The sequence below is a fragment of the Raphanus sativus genome, chromosome 8 (genome assembly GCF_000801105.2).
Source record: "Raphanus sativus cultivar WK10039 chromosome 8, ASM80110v3, whole genome shotgun sequence".
Taxonomy (NCBI): Eukaryota; Viridiplantae; Streptophyta; class Magnoliopsida; order Brassicales; family Brassicaceae; genus Raphanus; species Raphanus sativus.
The window spans coordinates 10,800,561-10,823,011 of NC_079518.1; the positions used below are offsets into that span (position 1 = coordinate 10,800,561).

General features: G+C 30.9%; 1 protein-coding gene and 1 long non-coding RNA gene across 3 annotated transcripts; one reads left to right on the top strand and one right to left on the bottom strand.

Annotated features, from left to right (window-relative positions):
• Positions 1-5,892: 5,892 nt before the first annotated feature.
• On the bottom strand, positions 5,893-7,524 carry LOC130498972 (uncharacterized). The gene has a single exon (XM_056992837.1). The coding sequence runs from the start codon at positions 7,522-7,524 to the stop codon at positions 5,893-5,895; it is 1,632 nt and encodes a 543-aa protein (XP_056848817.1).
• A 12,309-nt stretch (positions 7,525-19,833) lies between these two features.
• LOC108820809 (uncharacterized) lies at positions 19,834-21,905 on the top strand. 2 transcript variants are annotated; one of them, XR_001944398.2, is made up of 5 exons: positions 19,834-20,015; positions 20,208-20,274; positions 20,478-20,601; positions 20,672-20,774; positions 20,870-21,905. It is a non-coding gene; the product is annotated as an uncharacterized LOC108820809 (long non-coding RNA). The 2 variants fall into 2 exon arrangements; XR_001944399.2 differs by lacking the exon at positions 20,208-20,274.
• Positions 21,906-22,451: the final 546 nt, after the last annotated feature.

Here is a 22,451-nt window from a genome sequence, read left to right on the forward strand (position 1 = left end):
TTCAAACAATTCTATAACCCCGTACATATTAAATATCAAATTAAGCAAATTTTAAATCGTTAACAAAATAAAACCCTAAATTTAAAATTTTGTGTATTGTCTCTGGTGTTGAAAAAAAAATGTACTGTCTCTCTGTTTGTTTTATTAAGTTAGATAATCTTACAATTCAAAACAAATTGGTGATAAATGAATTGATTATTCCTTTGTATATTATTTAATATTCCTTCTAATTTTTTATGCAGAACTTTGTCCTTAATGCACATAATCAAATTGATAACTTTTTTACTATTAATTTTGGTAATGATTGGTAGGATCAGTTTTGCACTGAATCGATTATGAATCATAGTATTCAAATGAACAGTTCAGATTACTATTATTACTTTGGGGTTACTTTGCATGTTGTAAAACTGAAATTAACCACATGCATGACAACACTAGTAAAGGCTTGTTTGTAATTTTTGAATGTGGAGCACGCATGTTTCAAAAAAAAAAAAAGAATGTGGAGCACGCCATGTAGCTACAAAATTAATTAAAAGCTAAAAATGATGTATCATGTAGGTCTGTCAAAAGCGGGAGTTTTTCAAATCCGGAAGAGACCAAAAATCTTTGTGACTAATCTTTTACCATACAAACTGTGAATAATTAAATTGTTGAGGAGAATGTGTGTTTCTGTCTTTTTGTCTCTTCTATTGGTCTTCTCCTCTTTAAGATATGTTATCAATATTATGGTACCATACGCGTCTCGTGAACCATATAATGACTTGCCATAAAGTATTATTTTTGTATAGAAAAATAAACTAGCGTAAAAGAAGATCGAATATCTTCTTAATGCTATTTATACTTAGGACAAGACTTAGGTTCACCCCCTATGGTGAACCTTTAAATTCACCACTCCCCTTAAATCCAATCAAAATACCATGTAGATAATTAAATAAAAAATATTAAATTATAAAAAATAGTTTAAAAAGGAAATAACGTTAATTTTAATAACGTTAACTAAATATTAAACCCTAAATTTAAATTCTAAAGCAAAACCTATACCCTAAACCCAAATCTTATACCCTAAACCCAAACCATATATCCAAAACTCAAATTCTAAACCCTAAATCCAAACGCTATACCCTAAACCCATTCTATATCCTATACCCTAAACCCAAATCCTATACCCTAAACCCAAACTATATACCCTAAACCCAAACCATATACCCTAAACCCAAATCTTATTCCCTAAACCCAAATCGTAAATCCTAAAGCCAAATTCTTAAGTTTAGGGTTTGGGTTTAAAGTGTAGAATTTAGGTTTAAGATATACGTTTTGAGTTTAGGGTATAGGATTTGGGTTTAGGGTATATGATATATGATCGATTTAGAGTATAGGGTTTGTATTTAAGGTTTATGGTTTGGGTTTAAAATTTAGAATTTGAGTTTAGGGTATATGGTTTGGGTTTAGGGTATAAATTTTGGATTTAGGGTATATATTTGGGTTTAGAATTTATGATTTAGGGTTTAAGGTTTAGTTTGCATCATTAAAATTGACTTTATTTTTATTTTTAACTATTTTTTTTAATAATTTAATATTTTTATTTAATTATTTACATGACATTTTGATTGGATTTAAAGGGAATGGTGAATTTAAAGGTTCACCATAGGGGGTGAACCTAAGTCTTGTCCTTATACTTATATTCTTCTTTTCGATTGAATGATGCATTCTCTTCATTCTATTTAGTTAATAATTGTAAAAAAATATTTTAATCATTTTTGGTTTAATGAAAATTTTAACCATTAAATGATCTATTTATAAGAACCTGTGTGGAAATCAAGAGAAAAAAAAGAATGAAAAGATAATTATAGCTAAAGTTTGTTATTGTGAAAAAGTATAGGTAGCGGTAAAGCAAAATGTTGGGCAATGAAAACAGCTTGCCCCCAACATGTAGAAAGAGCAAAGAGGTCAATGTGTCCCCACACATCAATGATTCCAGAATAATATTATCATTCTCTATAGCTTTGTGAACTTTAAATCTTATATATATTTCTTCTTTTGACCCTTGTCTCTTCCATTTTGCTTCCAATCTTCTTTTTCTTTTACTGTTGGTAGGAGCGAGAATGTGGTTGTGTGCTAGCTGGGGCACGATATTCCGGTAACAAAGTTGTTATAGAACTGCGAATGATTAACACCTTTTGTTTTTCATAAAGTCTCGGATTAATTAAGTATTTAGATAAATCATAAGATGAATAAATTGTTGGAAATGATTTCTTTTGTCTAATAGTTGATTCATTGCTCGTAGGTTCGATTCACATAAACTAAGTGCATAATTTCAGCGTTCCATGGCCATGCTGCACTATTTGCACAGTCTTACTCCCTGTCCGTACTAACAGTATGTGTGCTCGGCTTGCTCCATATATTTGGTAAGTAAATGTCGGGGACCTAAATATAATTTCATGTTGCGCTAGCTAGGTATGTCGTCTAAATAATAGGCACTAGCCATTGAATATAATCTCATGTTGTAGTATATAACTATATAAAACGCAAAAATATAATTTCATGAGTATATAAAACGCAACAAATAGAATTTCATGTTGTAGTATACTAAACCCAACAAAACAAAGAGACAATATTCACTTAGCGAATGTGTTGCATTTGGCACATATAAGTGTAAGCCACATATACTAATACTTTCTACGTTTTACATATGTAAGGAACACACGTCATTTTGAGATATATTAAATCAATGGGAATGACTTGAATTAGTCTCTTTATGACGATTTGATTAAATTAAATCAAAGTTAGTAGTACTATGTATCATAAATTAGTTTTATTTTGCAATACTATAATAAGTGCGTAGACGTTTAACTAGTGAAGGCTAGTTCGCAAAAATCACATGCATTGTAAAAACAAGGAAATAATTAGCTTCGAAACAAGGAAGTGGGGAAGGTGAAAAGGAAGTAAAAACAAAAAGTTGACAAAGAGCGCATTCTCAATTTGTACTCTATGAATCTGTCTCACAGCTACAAAGTCTATGGTGGTTAAAACCAAGTAATCATTTGGTGCAATGCCGTAAAGAAGAAGAAAAAAAAAACAATTTAGATCGAGAAATCATAATACATATCTTATACAGTATATATAATACTCTTGAAGTGTCTCACAGTCAATATGGGATTTGAACTGGAGTTTGATACAATATGCTTTAAAATGGTTTAGTAGTTTACTCTTGGAAAAAAAAATATTACTACATCCACAGAAAGCATATGTATGTATCGGACTGTTTGGACTTTTAGTTTCCAATTTAGAAAACGACTCTCATGTTTTAGACTTTCAGTTAAGTTTGGTTATGTCCAAACTATGCAAATATAGTTGATAAACTACTGACCATGCATACGTTCATAGTTACTTATCTTTACGCGAACAACAAATGTATTTATTTATATTAAAACATTAGGAGAAAATTAACAAAATAATCATGAACTTTCGGAACTAAACAAAAAAAATCTCCAAATCATAAACACGCCATTTTAACCTTCAACTTCTAGTCAAACATGAATAAATATTATACTTTCGTTGACCAAGCCATTTCAATCTCGTCAAAATTCAACCGTTTAATACCGTTAGTTATATTTAACATTTGAATTTTAATGAGGCCAAAATGACTTGGTCAACAAAAGTCTGAGATTTTTTGGTTCTAAGTTTAAAAGTTAAGGATTAAAATTACTAATAACAAAATTATAAATTTTCATATCTGTTAGAGTGACTAACTTAATAAATCATGTTCAAATAAGCTTGGATATAATATTCTAAAACCCTAAGCACGTTTTTGTTAGAAGAATGATTACATATACTCAATAGAAAATGTACAAAACAAGTGAAAAAAAAAGAAAGCAAATGTGTGAAGGCATCTCCGGCTGACTATGGTAGTGGCTTCTACACAGCAGCTGTTGGAGATCCCTTTCATGTACTTGCCTTTGTCTTTAATCAGATGTAGGTTTTCAACTTCATACATTAGTGTTTGATCTTTAATTTAATGTGTGAATTACGGTGAATGTCTGATTAATGATTTATGATTAAAGTACCGTAATTCACAAGTTAATTAAAAATAAATCACTTGTATGGAGTTGAAGACCCTACAGCTAATTAATGACGAGGACAAGTACATGAAAGGGATCTCCAGCTGTATAGAAACCCAATATGAAAATCTATAATTTTGTTATAAAAACAACGATTTTTAATTAAAATAGTTTTAAGTAAGTAATTTTAATTTTTAACTTTTAAATTTAGAACAAAAAAGTTCATATTTTTGTTGACCAAGCCATTTTGGCCTCATTAAAAATTAACCATTAAATATAAGTATAATTAACGGTGTTAAACAGTTGAATTTTGACGAGATTTAAATGGTTTGGTCAACGAAAATATGATATTTATTCGTCTTTGACTAGAAAGTTGAGGGTTAAAGTGGTGCATTTATGAGTTGAAGATTTTTTTGGCTTATTTTCGAAAGTTCATGATTATTTTGTTAATTTTCCCAAAACATTAGTTAATTAACCGGATATAAATAAGTAATCCTAAAACGTATCAATCGATTTTGTAGGTATAACACATGAAAATGAACAATACTTAGGTTCACCCCTGGGGTGAACTTATGAATTCACCATTTCCTTATTTCAATCAAATTGCCATAAATATTAATGTCACATAAATAAATTATAAATTACAGAAAAGTAAACTTTAAATAATAAACTTTAAATTCAAACCTTAAATCCAAATCTTAGATCTTAAATTTTAATCTAAACCCTAAACCCTAAATCCTAAACCTTAAACCTAAACTGTAAACCATAAACCCGAACCGATAAGTTTTGGCTAATTAAAAGTTTCTAGTTCAGTCAAAAACTACATTAGAATATTATAAAGATAGAAAAAGCCAAATGCCGACTCTTAAATAAAAATGTAGAATAGCGCAAACTAATCATGGAACGCAATACATACACGGATGCATGCAGTACATATATGTGCTAATGATTAATTATTAACTGAGCAATTATGGCAATAATGATATCAAAATAAAAAAAAAATGTGAAATACAAGGGTATAAATGAAAAAGAACAAGTTAATAAAAACTGAAAAATTATGAAAACACCAAAATGAAAAAGGGTATAAATGAAGTAGGACCAAATAAAAATAAAAATGAAAATGAGGTATGTGAGATGAGATTGCAGAACCTGTCGCTATGGCCCCTTTCCGTCAGACATTCAAACGGCAGGTCCCAAACCCTTGTTCTATTTCGTGATTCACATTACTGTATGCTTTTGTCTCCACACGTTACACGTACAATAGTATACGCCTATACGCATAGTATACGCCTATTTATTATCAATAACGATATACATGTTGCCTAACGTATCCGTACGTGTAAATGCATATAAGTACGCTTTTTGGATCATTTTCAATCAATGACGATATACATTTGCATAATCTAATTTTAACGTGAGGAGGTCAAGATTCAAGAAAATGTATCTAGTTAGCTATATATTAACGAGGATTGAATATACTTATTTTCTTTATCAGTAGAGAAAATGTTCGATGATATATTTGCTGAAGTGCTGATATAAACATATTCTTTTTTTTTTGCTGATATAAACATATTTTTTTTTTTTTTGAAAAAAGGCATTCATATTTAAATTGCAAAAAGAAAGAAAAAACATTACACAGACCTTGGCCAGAATGTTTTGGGCTCAGGCCCAGAAATTTAATACACAAACACATATCATTAGAACCTAGTTAGCCCACTTAATGAAATTAGAGGAGGAAAACAGAGAGTCGGTTGTTCTTAGTCGGTAGGATGATCACTTTGGTTTTTCCGCCAGTTTGCTCAAGAATGAAAAAAACAGATGATCGCCAGTTTGCTCAAGAATGAAGAAACCATAGTTGTGTCATTGCAGAAGAAGCTCTCGGGTTCTGGAGTCGGATGCTTTGAAGGCGATTTGTTATCTGCTTGGCGATGGTGGAAACAATGGCGTCAGATGTTTTGAAGGTTTGTTGGTGGAGCCGCAAGTTTCTCTCTCGCCATATCCAGTAGATCGTGGCTTGAGCCGCTAAGATCGTGAGTCGCTTTAGATCTTTATTCCTCCCCAGCGTTTCTAGTTGCAGCAGTGTTGAGTCCCAGTCGGTCATGGCTTGTAGTTGACACCTTCCTGCGATCACTCTCCATATTTGAAAAGAGTAAGTACATCCAAAAAATAGATGATCCCTACTCTCATGATAATTGTTGCAGAGGAGACAATTTGGGTTCACTTGAATCCCCCAACTGATCAATCTATTCTTTGTAGGACATCGGTCAAGTAGCACAAGCCACATTAAGAAACTTTGTCGCGGGATCCCATAAGAAGACCAAACCACCTTCGACCATGAGACCGTTTGGTGTGGTCCTTTCAGGTAAGTGTAAATCTCTCCCATGCTGTACTTACTTCGGAATCTTCCCTCCACTTCCCACTCATAATAGTCCTCTCTTTCCTCCAATGTAATAGTTGTGAGATGAATCTGCAGAGCTAGTTGATCCTCCGTTCGAGCCGGTGGAAGGCGCCACCGTCCGTTAGAGTAGAGGGAAGCAATTGTCGCCGTCTGAGGGATGCCAAGTCTAGAGGATCTTGCATTTAAGAACAGACTTAGGCTACCAAACGGCGACCAATTATCCTCCCAAAAGTATGTTGTCGCTCCATCTCCCAGGCGTCTTCTAAGAAGAGGATATACTAGCTCCCTCGCTTTTATCAACTTGTTAACCATCCACGAGTAAGAAGAGTTCGTTCGTACCGTCCAATAATTACTCACATCTCCATTCAAAATGACTTCCTTGAACCAACTAACCCAAACTGAATCAGGTCGAAAGAAGAGCATCCAGATGAGCTTCAAGATGCACGCCATGTTCCATTTGTGAAGATCTTTCACTCCTAGGCCTCCTTGATCCTTGGTAAGAGTTACTGTTTCCCAACCCACCCTTGCATTATATGTTCCCTCACTCTTGCCTTTCCACAAGAATAAGTTACATAAAGAGTTGATCTTATTGATGCAGGCTTTCGGCAAAATAAATGAAGAGCACCAAAAAGTGGAGACTCCTGCAATGACAGTTTTTATGAGCAGTAAACGACCCGCAAAGGAGAGGGCTTTTGCAGACCAAGAGGAGAAGCGTTTTTTGATCTGTTGCAGGAGAGGTTCACAGTTCTGAATGTTGAGCTTCTTCGTGCAGAGGGGAACACCCAAGTATCTCATTGGCAGAGACCCGCATTGCATGCCAGTGGAAACCTGAATTGCCGCGACTTCCTCGACAGAGAGACCCGATGCAAAGAAGCTTGTCTTCTGCATGCTTACCGCAAGACCAGACCGTTTCTCAAACTCGTGGAGAATCTGAAGCACTCTTTGGACCGATTCAATTTCCCCATCTAAGAAGATCAGAAGGTCGTCCGCAAACGAGATATTTGTGTATCTATATAATTTAATAGTGGTCACCATCACAAATATGAAGCCAAATCTGGTCGCACGCATTCGCACCAATGTTTCAACTGGTATCCAATGTGATATTTGTGTATCTATATAATTTAATAGTGGTCACCATCACAAATATGAAGCCAAATCTGGTCGCACGCATTCGCAAGAAACATCTAGAAACATACAAAACTTCCCCAAAACATTTTGTCTTTTCTTTACATGAATTCGTCGACTGGAGCTACAAACGCAGTTGTTTGAGTATATGATATTTCAAATGTCAACTACTTGTAGTCGATGTGATATATATATATATATATATATATATATATATATATATATATATATATATATATTTGATCCAAAAAAAATTGATCCAAAAAAAAAAAAAATATATATATATATATATACATACGCTCTCATGCATACAAAACAAAATAGTGATATATTCATATACGTACAATATTAAAAAGTGTATAGTATGAATGTCGCTTTGATTTATGAATCAGTTTCCATCCACTAATTACCATAAGAGCATTTCAGTGTAAAACTTTTTTTTCCTCTAAAATAGAATAATTTCGTAATAGAATTGAGTTTTACTATAATTTTATTCCATTTTGGAGCATAAAAAAATAATAAAAAAAATATTATTATTCTATTTATGGAATAATCTTATTGTTTATTCTAAAACAGAATGAAATATATAGTGGGATTTAATCATTTTTTACTACAAACTCTATTTTAGAGTAAAATATGAAATAAGATTGGAGATACTCTAAGATAGAATAGTCTCAGTGAATTTAAAATAATGGATGCTATTGAACCGAGATATATAAAAATAATTTGTTTATTAAATAAAAAGTAATCACTAATTTATTGTACTGAAGTTACAAGTAAATTAATCCTTTAAGATTAACGAAATGGGAGATGATATGACAAGAAAATCCGTTTGCATGTAGGAATAAACGTATATATATATTTGAATTAAATTCATCTGGCATCATATCAATCATCAATGAAGATCTATATTACTCTTGAAATGTAAATTCAGTTTGTTCTAAAAATATGTTATATTCACTTTGACAAGAAAAATAAACATATATATTAGGTTGAGTTGTAAGCTAACATTTCCTTATAGCATTTTTTCAAAATTTGCTAGAATATATATATGTGTTTATTCACAAACTAATAACATGACTGGTTTATCTGATATCAACTGTAAACGCAATTTTTGTGGTTAGTAACGGTTGTTAGCGTTTTACAACAATCACGGAAAACACTATAAATTGCTACAAACTATTTTTAACTTCTAAAATTCAAAAACTGGTTTTAGTTAGCGTTTGCGGTTGTTGACGGTTACGGAAGAATATTTTTTTTTTTAAACTATATAAATATGAAAAATATTCAGTTAAAATTAAATAATATAAATACTACTATATATATTATATCTTAACTTATATTATTAAAAATTAAAACAAAAATATTTCCTATAACTTTTTAAAAAATTAATAGTATAATTTTATAAATATATTTTTATGTATTATAAAAATATGATTTTAATATTTTTATAATTATATAATTATATGAAATGTAAATATTGTTAATTTACTATTTAACCACTGATATATTTGGTAGTTAACCAGTTATAACTATCCCTTAAATACACCAATTATAACTGATATACCAGTCGTATAATTTTTTTAATAACACTTAAAATCATAACCATTCGCATCCGCAAATACCTGCAATCTATAACCGTTGCGCCCTAAAACAATTTCTAAACCATCTATATTTTGTGTCAATATATATGATTAACAAATTTACATAAATAAAAGAATAAATCTTTAAATAGCTGTTATTTATACTTCATGTGTGAACCAGTATTTATTATTTCTTTTGAAAAAACAATATTTGGTATTCGCGTTATATATATATATTTTTTTTGATAACTGTGAGAATTCCAAAAAAAAATTAGGCACAAACACTAATCACACGAGGCCAACAGAAATTCGAAGTTTTTTGCCATTTAAAATGTTTGATCAATGCTATTCGAACCCATGACGGAAACTCCAGCTGAAAATCTTTTACCACTAGGCCAATATAAGACGTGGTTATTATGATTTTCATACCGTCATATCGTACTGGAGTAAAGGTAATCATAATATGGTACAATAATTTCAGAGAAGAACGATGAAACTCACGAATATGTATCCATGTTGTCCAAATTTATGAACAAACGATTCAGTATGACACTGAATCTTTTTTTCTCTTTTTCAATGCTGAAATTTACTTATTCTTCGTTGGTTCATAAAAAAAAAGATATTAGTGTAACCGGCGGTTGGAACTAGGGGTGGTCATTTTATCCGTGAAATTTGATTCGATTCGTTATCCGTTACTATTCGATCCGAAAATTCCGAATATCCGTAAGCTTTCGAAGCAAAGCAAATACTAAAATTCAATATCCGTTAATATCGAAGCAAATCACAAATACTAAAATTTTGGGAAGCGAATATCCGATCCGATCCGTCAATATATAAATACATGTATATTTTGATTATATTTAAAATTTTAATTGTATAAAATTATTATTCTAACATATGATTTGACAGATTCTATTCATATTATTACTTATATAAAAATATTACATAAAAGGAAAAAAACATTTATGACAATTATAATTTTTTTCTTCAGTTTTGTGTTATTATAATTGTTAATTAAGTTTAAAATTTTACAAAATATGTAGATTCATTGTATCTTTTAATTTTTATCCTTTATATCATGCAAAAAAAAATATTTTCCAAAAAAAAATTTGTATCAAATTTTTAAGATTATTTGTATTAATCAAAACAAATGAGATATCCGTAAGTATCCGCAAATATCCGCAAATATCTATTTATTTTCCGGATATCCGTTTATCCGAATATCCATATTTTTCCGAATCAAAGCAAATCGGAAAATTAGATATCCGTAACATTCGAAGCAAATCACAAATACCTTCAAAAACCCGGATATCCGATCCGTGCCCAGGCCTAGTTGGAACGTACCTACGAATTCTTTTCAAAAAAAAAAAACGTACCTACGAATTATTATTATTTATTTTCTTAAATAACTACTTGACCAAGTAAATGTCGAGATTTTGACAGAGGGAGCATGGGCAGCAAAATTATACCAACATATTTGACCCCCCAAAAAAAAGTCAGACCTTCCTTTCTTTTCTTTCTTCATAAGTGTAAAAAACTTCTTATTCACCAGACATTACTACTCGTGTCCTTGAAAATATTAATAGAATTTTACCTTTCATTTTTATCCTACAGAAACCAAAGCATATATAATATTTAAGCTTGTTCAAAGAAAAATATATAATATTTAAGCATTGTATAAAATGGGGATAGTATATAACCCTTTGATACATTTACTATTAAATATGCATTATGTTGTGTTTAAGAGATAATATCCTTTATATGTTAAAGAAGAAACATTTTTAATAGTTAACTTTTGAAATGTAAATTATTTACACAATTTCCATTATGATGATGTATCATCACAAGAAGAATTCTTCCATTCTATATTTAAAAACTCATATTTTATTAGATTAATAATGACCTTTTAATTATTTTTATATTATCATCATTATAAATCTTTGTAATAACTTCACCGTAAGACATAATTGAATAATACCCTTAAATGATTATCTTGCTATAAGAACGATTGTAGTAACACATAATTTCTTTAAATAATAACTTCGAATCATATGAAGATATCACTCTGCATGAAATGAATTCATAAAAATAAGACATAGTATATTATTATTAGTATAATCATCTCATGAAAGAAAAATTTCAAATAATTATCTCACTTAATAGTAAATTTTGTTTTGCGATAGCATTTTAAAAATAACTAGATTCTGACCCGCCCTTAAAAGGGCGGGTATATTTTTTGTTTTAGTTTAATTTTCATATTTGTATTTTCTTTGTGCTTATATATATGATTTTCTTTATAATAAATCTTTATCAAAATATATTTTATTAAATAATAGCAATTTAAAAATTGATCTGGTATATTGTCGGTCGAACCCGGCAACCCGCAGATTTCAATTTTGTTTCGTCCAAAACTGAAAACCCGCGGGTTAATAATTGAAAATTGAAATCTGCAGGTTTAGTCAATCCGTTGAGAAATATATTTTGACCCGCCCGGATATATATTTCTGTTTTAAATTTAATTTTTGATATTTGTTTTTTCTTTCTGATTATTTTTGTATTTTTTGTAATTATATTTGTATATAAATTTTAATCAAAATATATTTTATTAAATAATAGCAATTTAAAAATTGATCCGGTATACCCACGGTTAAGGCTGGATTTCAGGTCGAACTTGCCCGTTGACCCGCCAACCCGTGGATTTTCAATTTTTCTTTGGTTAAAAAATATGACCCGCACAACCCACAAACAAATAATTTTGTACTCGCACCTGCTTTGCTTTAATTGTTATTAAAATATATTATAATAAAAATTTTATACATGATTTAAATTTTAAATTATTATTTTTAAATTTCTGTATTTAAAAAAAAACTTTTTTAATTTAATTTTTTTAAATACTTTGCGGATCGACAGGTAGCCACGATCCGAAATCCACCAATCCACACTATTTTCAATGTAAGAAAACATTGAGAAATATAAAAATTCAGAAATTATAAATATCCGTTGAAAATTATAACTGTGTTTTACAGTGTTGATGAGAATTTTTTCAGAAATTTTTTCAGACGCAAATACCTATTGAAAAATATAACTGTCTAATAAAATTGTATTTGGAAAAGTGGGCTCCTAAAAGTTTGGGATTACAGTGAATGTTACGTGTATATATGTATAGTAAAAGGTCGTTATTTTTATATAATTAGTTTTATATTGATATATGAATCTAATGTAATATTGATTATGTAGTAACATTTTTTTTGGACCAAACTATTATCAATTGGACATGTTGAAGAATTAATAGTATTGATTCTGATCCGCCCTTTTATATTTTTTGTTTTATATTTTTTTAGAAATTTAATTTTTATATTTGTATTTTTAGTTATATTTTTATTTTTCTTTGTATAATATTTATCTTAAATTATTAATAAAAGGTTTTAATAATAATATTAAAATAGTTGAACTACACATATATTAATATGTCATGTTTCTGTTTTAATATTATTGATTTTGATAAAAACAATTGTACAAAAAAATTGTACATATTTTTACGTTAATTGATAAATATATATTTTGTGAAATATTATATGTTTATATGAATATAATCATATGAAAATTTAAAATAGTATAATCGTGCAGTTTTATTTTTAAAAATTAAAAGTGACATGAAGTATAATTAATCTCACATTGATTAATGCAAATATTTAGGAATTAAATGAATAAATAATAATAAGAAAACATATTGATTAATTATTTATAGTTTAATAGTCGAGCAAACAAAAGGAATAATTAGAAAGATTTACGGTGTGAGTCACTTTTACACTTATTAATGTCATTCTAAGTCACTTTCTTTTCCTAGCACACTTTCTCTTGCCTTTTCTCTACTATTCACCATATGAAATTTCAGTTTTATCCTTGTGCACACTAAAACCTAATGAATGCTTTTCTAACTACAGAACTAACGCATACTCTTTTTTTTTTCTTTTAACCTCTGTTCAAAGTTTCAATTTTTTATTTGAATCCATTGATTACAGAAGTTTCTCAGATTTATCATGTGTTTCATCAAAACTAGTTCTTCTACGGCTGCATCCTCCAAATCCTCCGCATCTGCCACATATATCATCGTCGATTCCAAATCTCTAATTGATGAGTAGAGTCAGAACCCTAGTTCTCGTGAGGTAAGACATGAGTGGGCGATAAAGAATACTTAAGTGATGAATTATATGTTAGTATTTCATTGACTAGATTCAGCATATGATTTCTTAAAATCTGGGTTGGTAGGTTTTCAATGTCACCTCGTGTTGATTCTTTGATCTGAGATTCATTCATCTGTTTTGGTTGTAAAATTGTTTCTTTAATTGGTTAGATATCCTTTCAAACTCTTCAGCAGATGAAAAGTGTTGTTTATAGATTGAATTCAAAGTGGCTATTTTGCTCTGTATCAGCCGGAGAAGATTGGAAGGTTCAGATTTTGAAGCTGATTTGCTGTCAAAATTAATATAACTAGGTGGTCATGATCTCAGTTGCAGGTACAATACAAATATCCGTTGATTTATTTTTTCTTTGAATGATTAATCATGGTTTAAGATTGATGGGTTAGTTTTGTAGAGTATCATGAGCTATAGGAATTGGTAAATATCAGATTCTTTTTTGAAAATGTAATCACATCTAATGGACAAAGGCGATTTGAGTTGATAATTGACTGGGAAAAGACCGTTCCTAAACAAGTTGAGATTCTGTCCAAATAAGCTTATGTTACTTTACTGGAGTACCAACTGTTGTTGACCTTGCTTGTATGTGTGATGCTATAACAAGCTTGGCAGCTATTCCAAAAAATTAAACCCCTTTGTACATTTCTTTTACAGGTTCCAACTTCGGCTTCTGAATTTTTATTTGTGAAGGAATGTATAAGTTATGTGGTGAAGAAGCATGCTATGAAGAGATAAGAGACCCCATTAAAATATTTTCTGGTTTTGGCAATGCTCATAGATTCACCTATAAAATCTTTCATGTACATGTGGATACTATATATAATTTGTACATGTGGATATCATAATTTGGTGTACATTGAAAATTGTTTACATCATTGTACACGTGGATAATAATAACCATGTACATCCAGAAACTGCTTATACATGTGTTTTACAATTTTTAATCATGACAATGGATGAATGATGAATCTGAAGAGAACAATTGATTTCTATCTATTGTCAAGAGACTGATTTCTTTCTTTTTTTTGGGACAAAAGTAGTGTTTTAGTTTTAATTTGAAATGCATATTGATTTTCTCTAAAAATATTGATTTGTACACTTACGTTAAATGTATACATGTGGATACTATATATATTCGATGTACATGTGGATTATGTTTATATGTTGTACATGTGTACAAACACTTAAAGAGTGGCAATTTTGTATTTAAATCGTCATCTTTAAATTAGGGCTTTCTGTATTTTCTGCAACTGCATCTTGGAGCCGCCATTGATTTTTTCATGAAATCTTTATTTTGATGATTTCACCTCCAAAACTTACAGATGTTGTATAGATTAACCGACAATAGTCAAAAGAGAAGAAAAAAAACAAGTTTTCCATAATTTTTTATTTTTAACAGATTAGTCTTCAGCCTCTTCACAACTGCTGCTTCACCGTTCGATCCGGAACACAATCCACCTTCCTCCAGATCAGTCTCATTACGACCAAAGTATTCAATGAATTTCTAGGTAATAGCTTCTCTAATTTTCAGATTGTTTTCGCAGATGGGAGATTGAAGCGATAGATCGAAATGTGATGGAGAGATGAAAAAAAAGATAGAAATGCGGTAGAAAAAAAATTGTAAGCTAAGGGTGAAAAAAACTCACCTAATTAGGTCTTTTGAGGACAGAATCGTATTTTAACACGAAAAAAGTGTCTCAGTATATTAAAGTGACCTTTTGTGATACCGAAAGTCATAAAGTGACTCACACCGTAAATCTCTCGAATAATTATATACCTAAAGGCGATCAAAAGTAACATATGTATTGATACACATGTTAAATCATTAATTTTAGTATTTACCATCGCTATTTGATATAACCTAAAAAGAAGGATAATATTTCATATTCATAACCATCGACTTTATTTTTGTAACTTCTCCATAACCATCGATTACTATACATTTGACAGAACTTGATCCTAAAAATTAGGAACTAAAGTGGAAGTTACAAAATCAATTTATTAGTAAAAATAATTATGATTATATAATTTTATCCTAAAAATGATTGGACTCAACCCATATCAATTGGTCATGCTAGAGAATTAATAGTATTGATCATTTCAAAAACAGAGCATTAGGTAACAGAAAATATAAGCACCACGAAGGATCTAAAAGTTAAAGTTTTTTTTTCTTTGGATACCTACATATAACAACTATCTCATCAAAGAAACTCTTCTTCAAAAAATTATAATCGTCTCCAAATTTTTTAAATATGCATATATAACACATTTAGAATAACGGTCTTGCAGTAAACTAATCATGTGTATCATATATATATATATATATATATATATATATATATATATATATATATATATTAATGACAGCGATATATATGCATTCTTATACGATAATTCAGTATAAGTGTAATCACTAATTTAGTCTACTTTATACAATAAAAGTTTGTTATAAACCAAAATAATTACACTTCATCAACTTTGAAAAATCATGATATAAAACTGAACTTTTAAATAAAATTTCATTTATGTAACATTAATATTTTTAAAATATTTTATTCTGCGTAAGCCAAGCCGCAGAATGTATGGGTAAGTATATTATATGATAAATATATTATATGGGTAAGCAAATGTATTGATTGATGTGAGAATTACTATTTGATACGTTTCTAGATAGTCTCCATAGATACTTATGCTCCTATGCTTTACGATTCGTACGGATTCGAGTACGTATGTATGTATTACCTAAAGAAAAACTAAACAAAATTCAGTGTGTACTAAAATAATTGATTATAGTCCTTAAACTGGAATCTATTTTTAACAAAAAGGTATCGTTTGAATTAGAGCATACGGTTTTGGACAGTTAAAATGTTAGATGTTATATTTAATCCGACTGGTCCAACTAGAATCAAACACAACATGTTTGCAGGGTTTAATCAAAGGTTGCATCTACGAAAATAGAAACAATAGCGAGTCAAAACTTGAATGTAGTCATAGACAAACTTTACAGAATAATATCAAAATGAGTATTGGGAGCTTTTATAAAAAAATATACTGTATATGAGTATTGGGAGGGTCATTAATTGTTTCTACCAAGATGTGGGTACGAAATTAATTGCAATGAGAAATTCGAGATATGTTCAAAGAGTTGACGGAACAATACAAAAAAAAAGATTTTTAACGTTAAAATTAGGCCTGGGCATTCGGGTCGTCGGGTCGGGTTCGGGCCGGATCTTTTCGAATTCGGGTCTTTCGGGTCTAGGAGTTTAGGACCCGATAGGGTAATTTCAAATTTTCGGTTCCGGGTCGGTTCGGGTCGTACCGGGTCCGGGTCGGGTCGGGTCTTATATAGTTGGACCCATTCGGGTAACTAAAATTTATCGGTTCGGTTCTGAATCGGGTTCGGGTCGGTTCGGTTCGGGTTCAACCTAAAAAATACCTAAAAATACAAAAAAAAATCTCAAAATATTAATATATCTAAAAATATTTGACATTTTATTTAAAATTTGTGTTTTTATTATATTAAAATGTGTATATATACTAAACTATGCGAGATAGAACAATAGTTGGTTGTCTCCTAGTGGCTGACCCCTTTGCTATGTAAACAAATAACCCGTCTTCGACTCCCCATTGATTCATTTTATTTAATTTATATTATTAATTCGGGTACCCGCCGGGTTTCGGGTTCGGGTCGGGTCAGGTCCAAGACCCGCGGGTCCTCTACAACAAGACCCGATAGGGTAATTTGATCGGGTCGGTTCTTACCCGGACCGGGTTTTTTCGGGTCGGTTTCGGGTCGGGTCTTCGGGTCCGGGTAAAATGCCCAGACCTAGTTAAAATCCCTCGATTAAGTTTGTTTGGATAAAACCCCTCAAACTAAGTATTTAATAAATAAACCCACAAATTAACTTTATTTAATGAATTAAACTCTTTCCGGTCATAATTACCAGTACTACTGGTAAACTTTTAGTCTAGAGATTTCTATATTAAAAAAACATAAGTGAAGGATTTTACATTAGAAATAAAAAAAATCAAAATATAATAACATTATCCAAAAATCAATAAATTTAATATTCAAAATTAGTTTTTAAAACATTTCTGTAAAATATATGAGTCTAGTTTTTTTAAAAAATCAACATCATATATGTATAAATTAAAAATGTAAAAAACCAGATAATATAATAAAAATTATCTTAAGATTTAACAGTAATAAAAATTATCTAAAAGTTAAAAATGTAAAACACAAGAAAATAGATAAATCTTTAGATCATTTTTGTTATATTTTATTTGTTTTTAAATTTATACATATATAATGTTGATTTTAAAGAAAACTAGACTCATATATTTTACAGAATTATTTTAAAAACTAATTTTGGAATATTAAAGTTATTGATTTTTGGATAATGTTTTATATTTTGAATTTTTTTATTTCTAGTGGTAAAACCCCTCACTTATGTTTTTTTTAATGTAAAAACCTCTAAACTAAAAAGTTACCGGTAATACTGGTAATTATGACCGGAAAGGGTTTAATTCATTAAATAAATTTAATTTGGGGGTTTATTCATTAAATACTTAGTTTGGGGTTTTTATCCAAAACAAACTTAGCAGAGGAATTTTAACATTAAAAATCCAAAAAAAAAACTAAAAATGTAAGCAAGTGATGGTTCTTCAGTGATATCTTTTTACAAAATTTACAACATAGTAATAAAGTTGTGTTGAATTCTTTGAAATAACTAATGAAATGGGTTTGGGGATGTCTCATCAGTCATCACTTCAAAAGGATGTCTTGTTCTCAGACAAAGATTTTTGAGTATCTTCTCTCTCGCCCTACCACTTTTAAGATCGACCCATCACCTCTTATCTTCTCTCAATACTATTTAGTATTTACTTTTACCTTTTCTCACATTATTTATAAAAAATGTTTCGATGCGTGGAAAATAGATGACATTCACTAGTCTGTCCCATGTTACCTAATTAGAATTCTAATTTACAATACAATCGACCGCGCTCTGCAGTCTTTGCCAAGTCCATCTAGGCAATGGCACTAAGTCATTAGCCTTTTTTCTGTCCAACAGACACTAAGTCATTAGCCAAACGGCCCAAACTACTGTCCTAGAAGCATGGTTTCTAGAATGGAGACACTTGGTCTTAGATGGTGTGTCTTCTCAACAGAAACAACATACCTTTATGAATTTGAACAATTTCTCTACTACACTGATTACAGACTGTCTAGCTAAAAGATCCTCAGGGTTAATTAATCTAATGCTTTTGGAAAAGCTTTAGGTGAAATCAGGTATCTAATAACAACACAAATATTCCATTTAAAATATACATGAAATATTTGTTATATCATGTACAAAATAAAAAGATATGTTGTAGTTCTATAAAACATTTATACTGTACTGTTATATTGTCATCAAGGAAAGAACCTGCCCAAGCCCAAAAACAAATGCATTATACATGTAACTACTCAAATCTGCTTCAAGGATCTATCTGGTCTTAAAGCGTTAAGGATCACTCTCTTCCTCAAAACAACATCTTTCCGAAGCTGCTTCATTGATGGGTCTTGAGTTAGTTGTATCATGAAGATGTTAATTACCTTTACGAAAATATTCCAATCATTAATGTCATTGGCTTTGTTTCAATCAAACAATGTTAAAAAAATTGATGGGCCTTAATTAGATGTTGTATAGAGAAATTTAATCTGCTCGTTAATCATATACCCGACTTACTTTGGTGTTACTTTATTTGATTAAATTATATCGATTTAGATAAATTAAATAATTTAAACTAATTCTAAATAATTTAAGGGGAATTTTCTATAATTTAAAACGATTTAGTTCAGGTTAAAAAAGATTTCTTCCAATCCAACACCTCATTTTAAGGAGAGCAAAACCTCAAAATGTAGATTGATTATTCAAACCATGAATCCTCAAAAAAATATTAAAAAAATTATTCATTTTTATTATAATCTTTGATATTAAAAAATCTACTAATAATAAACAAGAATTTATAAATACATATAAATATATATTTAATATATTATACATCACAAAATTTTACAATACTATATAATAAAAGATAATATATAATAATAATGTTTAAGTGTTTATGTAAATTACATATATAACTAATAGATGAATTCTAGTACTTTGATACCACTTTTAAGATATGTAATATCTAAATATTTATGTAATTTGTTCCAATTTGTGTTAATTTTATTTAATGTGTTTTTCTATTGTGTGAATTTTACTTTAATGTTATATAATGTTTATCTTATTTATTTTGTTTTGGTGTATTTAAATAATTATAAATTAAGTTTAGTACATGTACTGGTGAAAAGAAATAATTATAAAGACCAAAAAGAAAATAAAAATGTAGTTTTGAGGATTTTAGATGGAATGACAAAAGTTCTAAATTTGAGAATTTTAAATAAAAAAAGCAGTTTAGTACTGTAAATTTCAACAAAAAAAAGCTGCCAGCGTCTTAGTTATTTTGATTGCCTGCGACTACTCTTAAACTCCTTCCACCGTTAAGATCCGAGTTTGGGAGAAGCTCTCTCTCTAGTTCTCTATCTGTCCTTTATCTTTTCAGAAGAAGAAGCGATCTTTACCTTCTTCGTTCCCGTCGCGATCAACTCGTTTGCAGTCTTCAGGTCAATGTCGCTCCTCTCTTTATTTTCTTCTCGATCATCTGATTCAAATCTATTTGGAAAGAGACTTAGAATCGCGTTCGCTACTTTGATCTGTTTTAGTGACATTTCACGAATGCTTGTAGAGTTTATGCATTCTAGTTGATTGAATCTAAGGTCTGATTCGAAATTCGTGATCACCGTGTCATAATTTAGATTAATGTCTACATCTGTATGGTTTCGGACCAGTTCAATGGATCAGGCGGAACTGTCTACGGAGCAGGTTGGTGATAATGATGTTTATATTCTACCTTTTTGCTTTGGTCTGAATATGTTTTTAGCAACGAAAAGACAAAATGTGAATCAATGACAAGTTCTTACAAGATCATGTCGTTTATACATACTTAGATATGGTAACGATGTGTGTTTTGTTAGTGTGATTTTTTTACTACTGTTAAATCTCTGTTTTTATTTTACCTTTTGCAGGTATTGCAAAGGGATTCCATGGGAGACTTACATGACAACTAAGCTGATGTCAGCGACAGGTCTCCAGCTCTTAAGGCGTTACGATAAGAAACCTGAAAGTGCAAGGGCACAGTTGCTGGATGAAGTAAATCTTCTACAACTCTTCTTTTTCCCTAGTATTGTGAAGTGATACCATTGCGTCGTTGTTGTTGCAGGATGGTCCAGCTTATGTTCAGCTGTTTGTTACCATCTTACGTGATATATTCAAGGAAGACACTGTGGAATATGTGTTGGCTTTGGTTTGTGAAATGCTCTCAGGTAAATAAATACAACATGGAGACTTTGTACCCAAGTGCTTTACCATTATTGATGGAACAGAGAGACCTAGATATTGATAGAAATTCCTTTTGAAGACTCTTCCTCATAGGATCCCGCTCGGTGAAGGAGTTATGCTTGCTAGCTTCAAAGTTTTTTATGATCCCGTTAGAAACTATGAGATGTTGATAGCTGATTTGGAGGGAGCGCAATTGGAAGAGTGGCGACGGTTGATTCTTGGTGGATTATTCTTCTCAGAGCTTACACCATATCCATGGGAGAGTCTTCTCTTGCTGACGTGCCTGAATCCCAGAAGGGTATACGGTTGATACTTTAGCCTCTGTCTGTCTACGCTGATGGTAGATAGGGCACTGAGATTTATCAGAGACATGCCAATAGAATCCACTGCATCCATCTGGAAAGCTCTGCTTAATGCTTGTAGAATGCACAAGAATGTGGACTTGAGAGCTTATGCAGCCGAGCGTGTGTTTGAACTCGACCCTGATGACCCTGGTCCCCACTATTTGATACCTTTCCCACTCTCTTATGCGCTGATAGTTGCTGCTGAAAATATGCTACCCCAAAAACACTCAGATGGAATTACCAAAATGGAGGGTCATGGCTAGGTAAAAATTTAATAAATCTCCTTCACATTTCTTCTGATTACACAGGCTGACATGACCTTCATTGGTACACTGTACAACTGGCGTGAATACTATGATGGAACGGTAGGCAGATACGTGGGGAAACAAGCACGTAAATGCCAGACCTGGTCAATCGCAAACAATCGGAGAGCACTTCAGAAGATCTCAACCACAAGAATCTTCACAAACAGGGTGGATTTCTGAGCATCTGACATTGCACAACTGCTTCAAATGATTCCTACGTGCACATAAGGAAATGTGGACACTCCAACTTTTTGTGTGCAGCATGATTGCAACAATAAGTTACATCATATATGGCTAGCTCTACCTACAGGCTACAGCTTTGCAAATGATTACATCATCACCAGTGACAAATTTCTTTTTGAGTGTAATAGATGCCATGTCTAAGATTTTCTCAAACCGAGCACCATCCATGCCTTAACCATACCAAAAATATATTGCTTGATAAGTGATTTTCTGGATTCTTTTTTGAGAAGGGCCATTGCATAAGACCTGCAATCAATAGAGTTTTATAAGAACTTACCAATGTTATAAGATCAAGTGGTACTCGCTTCCACCATAAACCAGCTTGAATCCCAAACAATCGGTTGGCTAGCTAGAGACCTACAGTTAGACACAAGTTAAGCCTTTTAATGAGAGAACAAAAGTGAAAAGATGAAACATTCAACTTACAGTAAAGGCATTCTTAACCAAGTGAAACACCGGACCATGCATTCTAAACCAGCTCTTGAAATCGAAAATTTCTTGCAACAGACCTCAAGGCGAAAGAACGTGTGATGAAACTGAGAACGCTGAGGTAACCAAAAACGAACTCATGTGCATTCAGAGGCTTTTCCTCGGTGCCAAGTACGCTACCTTCGTGCAAGCTTGATGGGTCTTTCCATGTTTTCTTTCAATATAGTAGAAAGCAACCACAAAAAAAAAACACAGAGACTGTGTTTCATTTTTAGTCATGTGGACACTAAACAAAACACGTCTGCTTGTCTTTTTATGGATTCTACACTCCCAAAGCCAT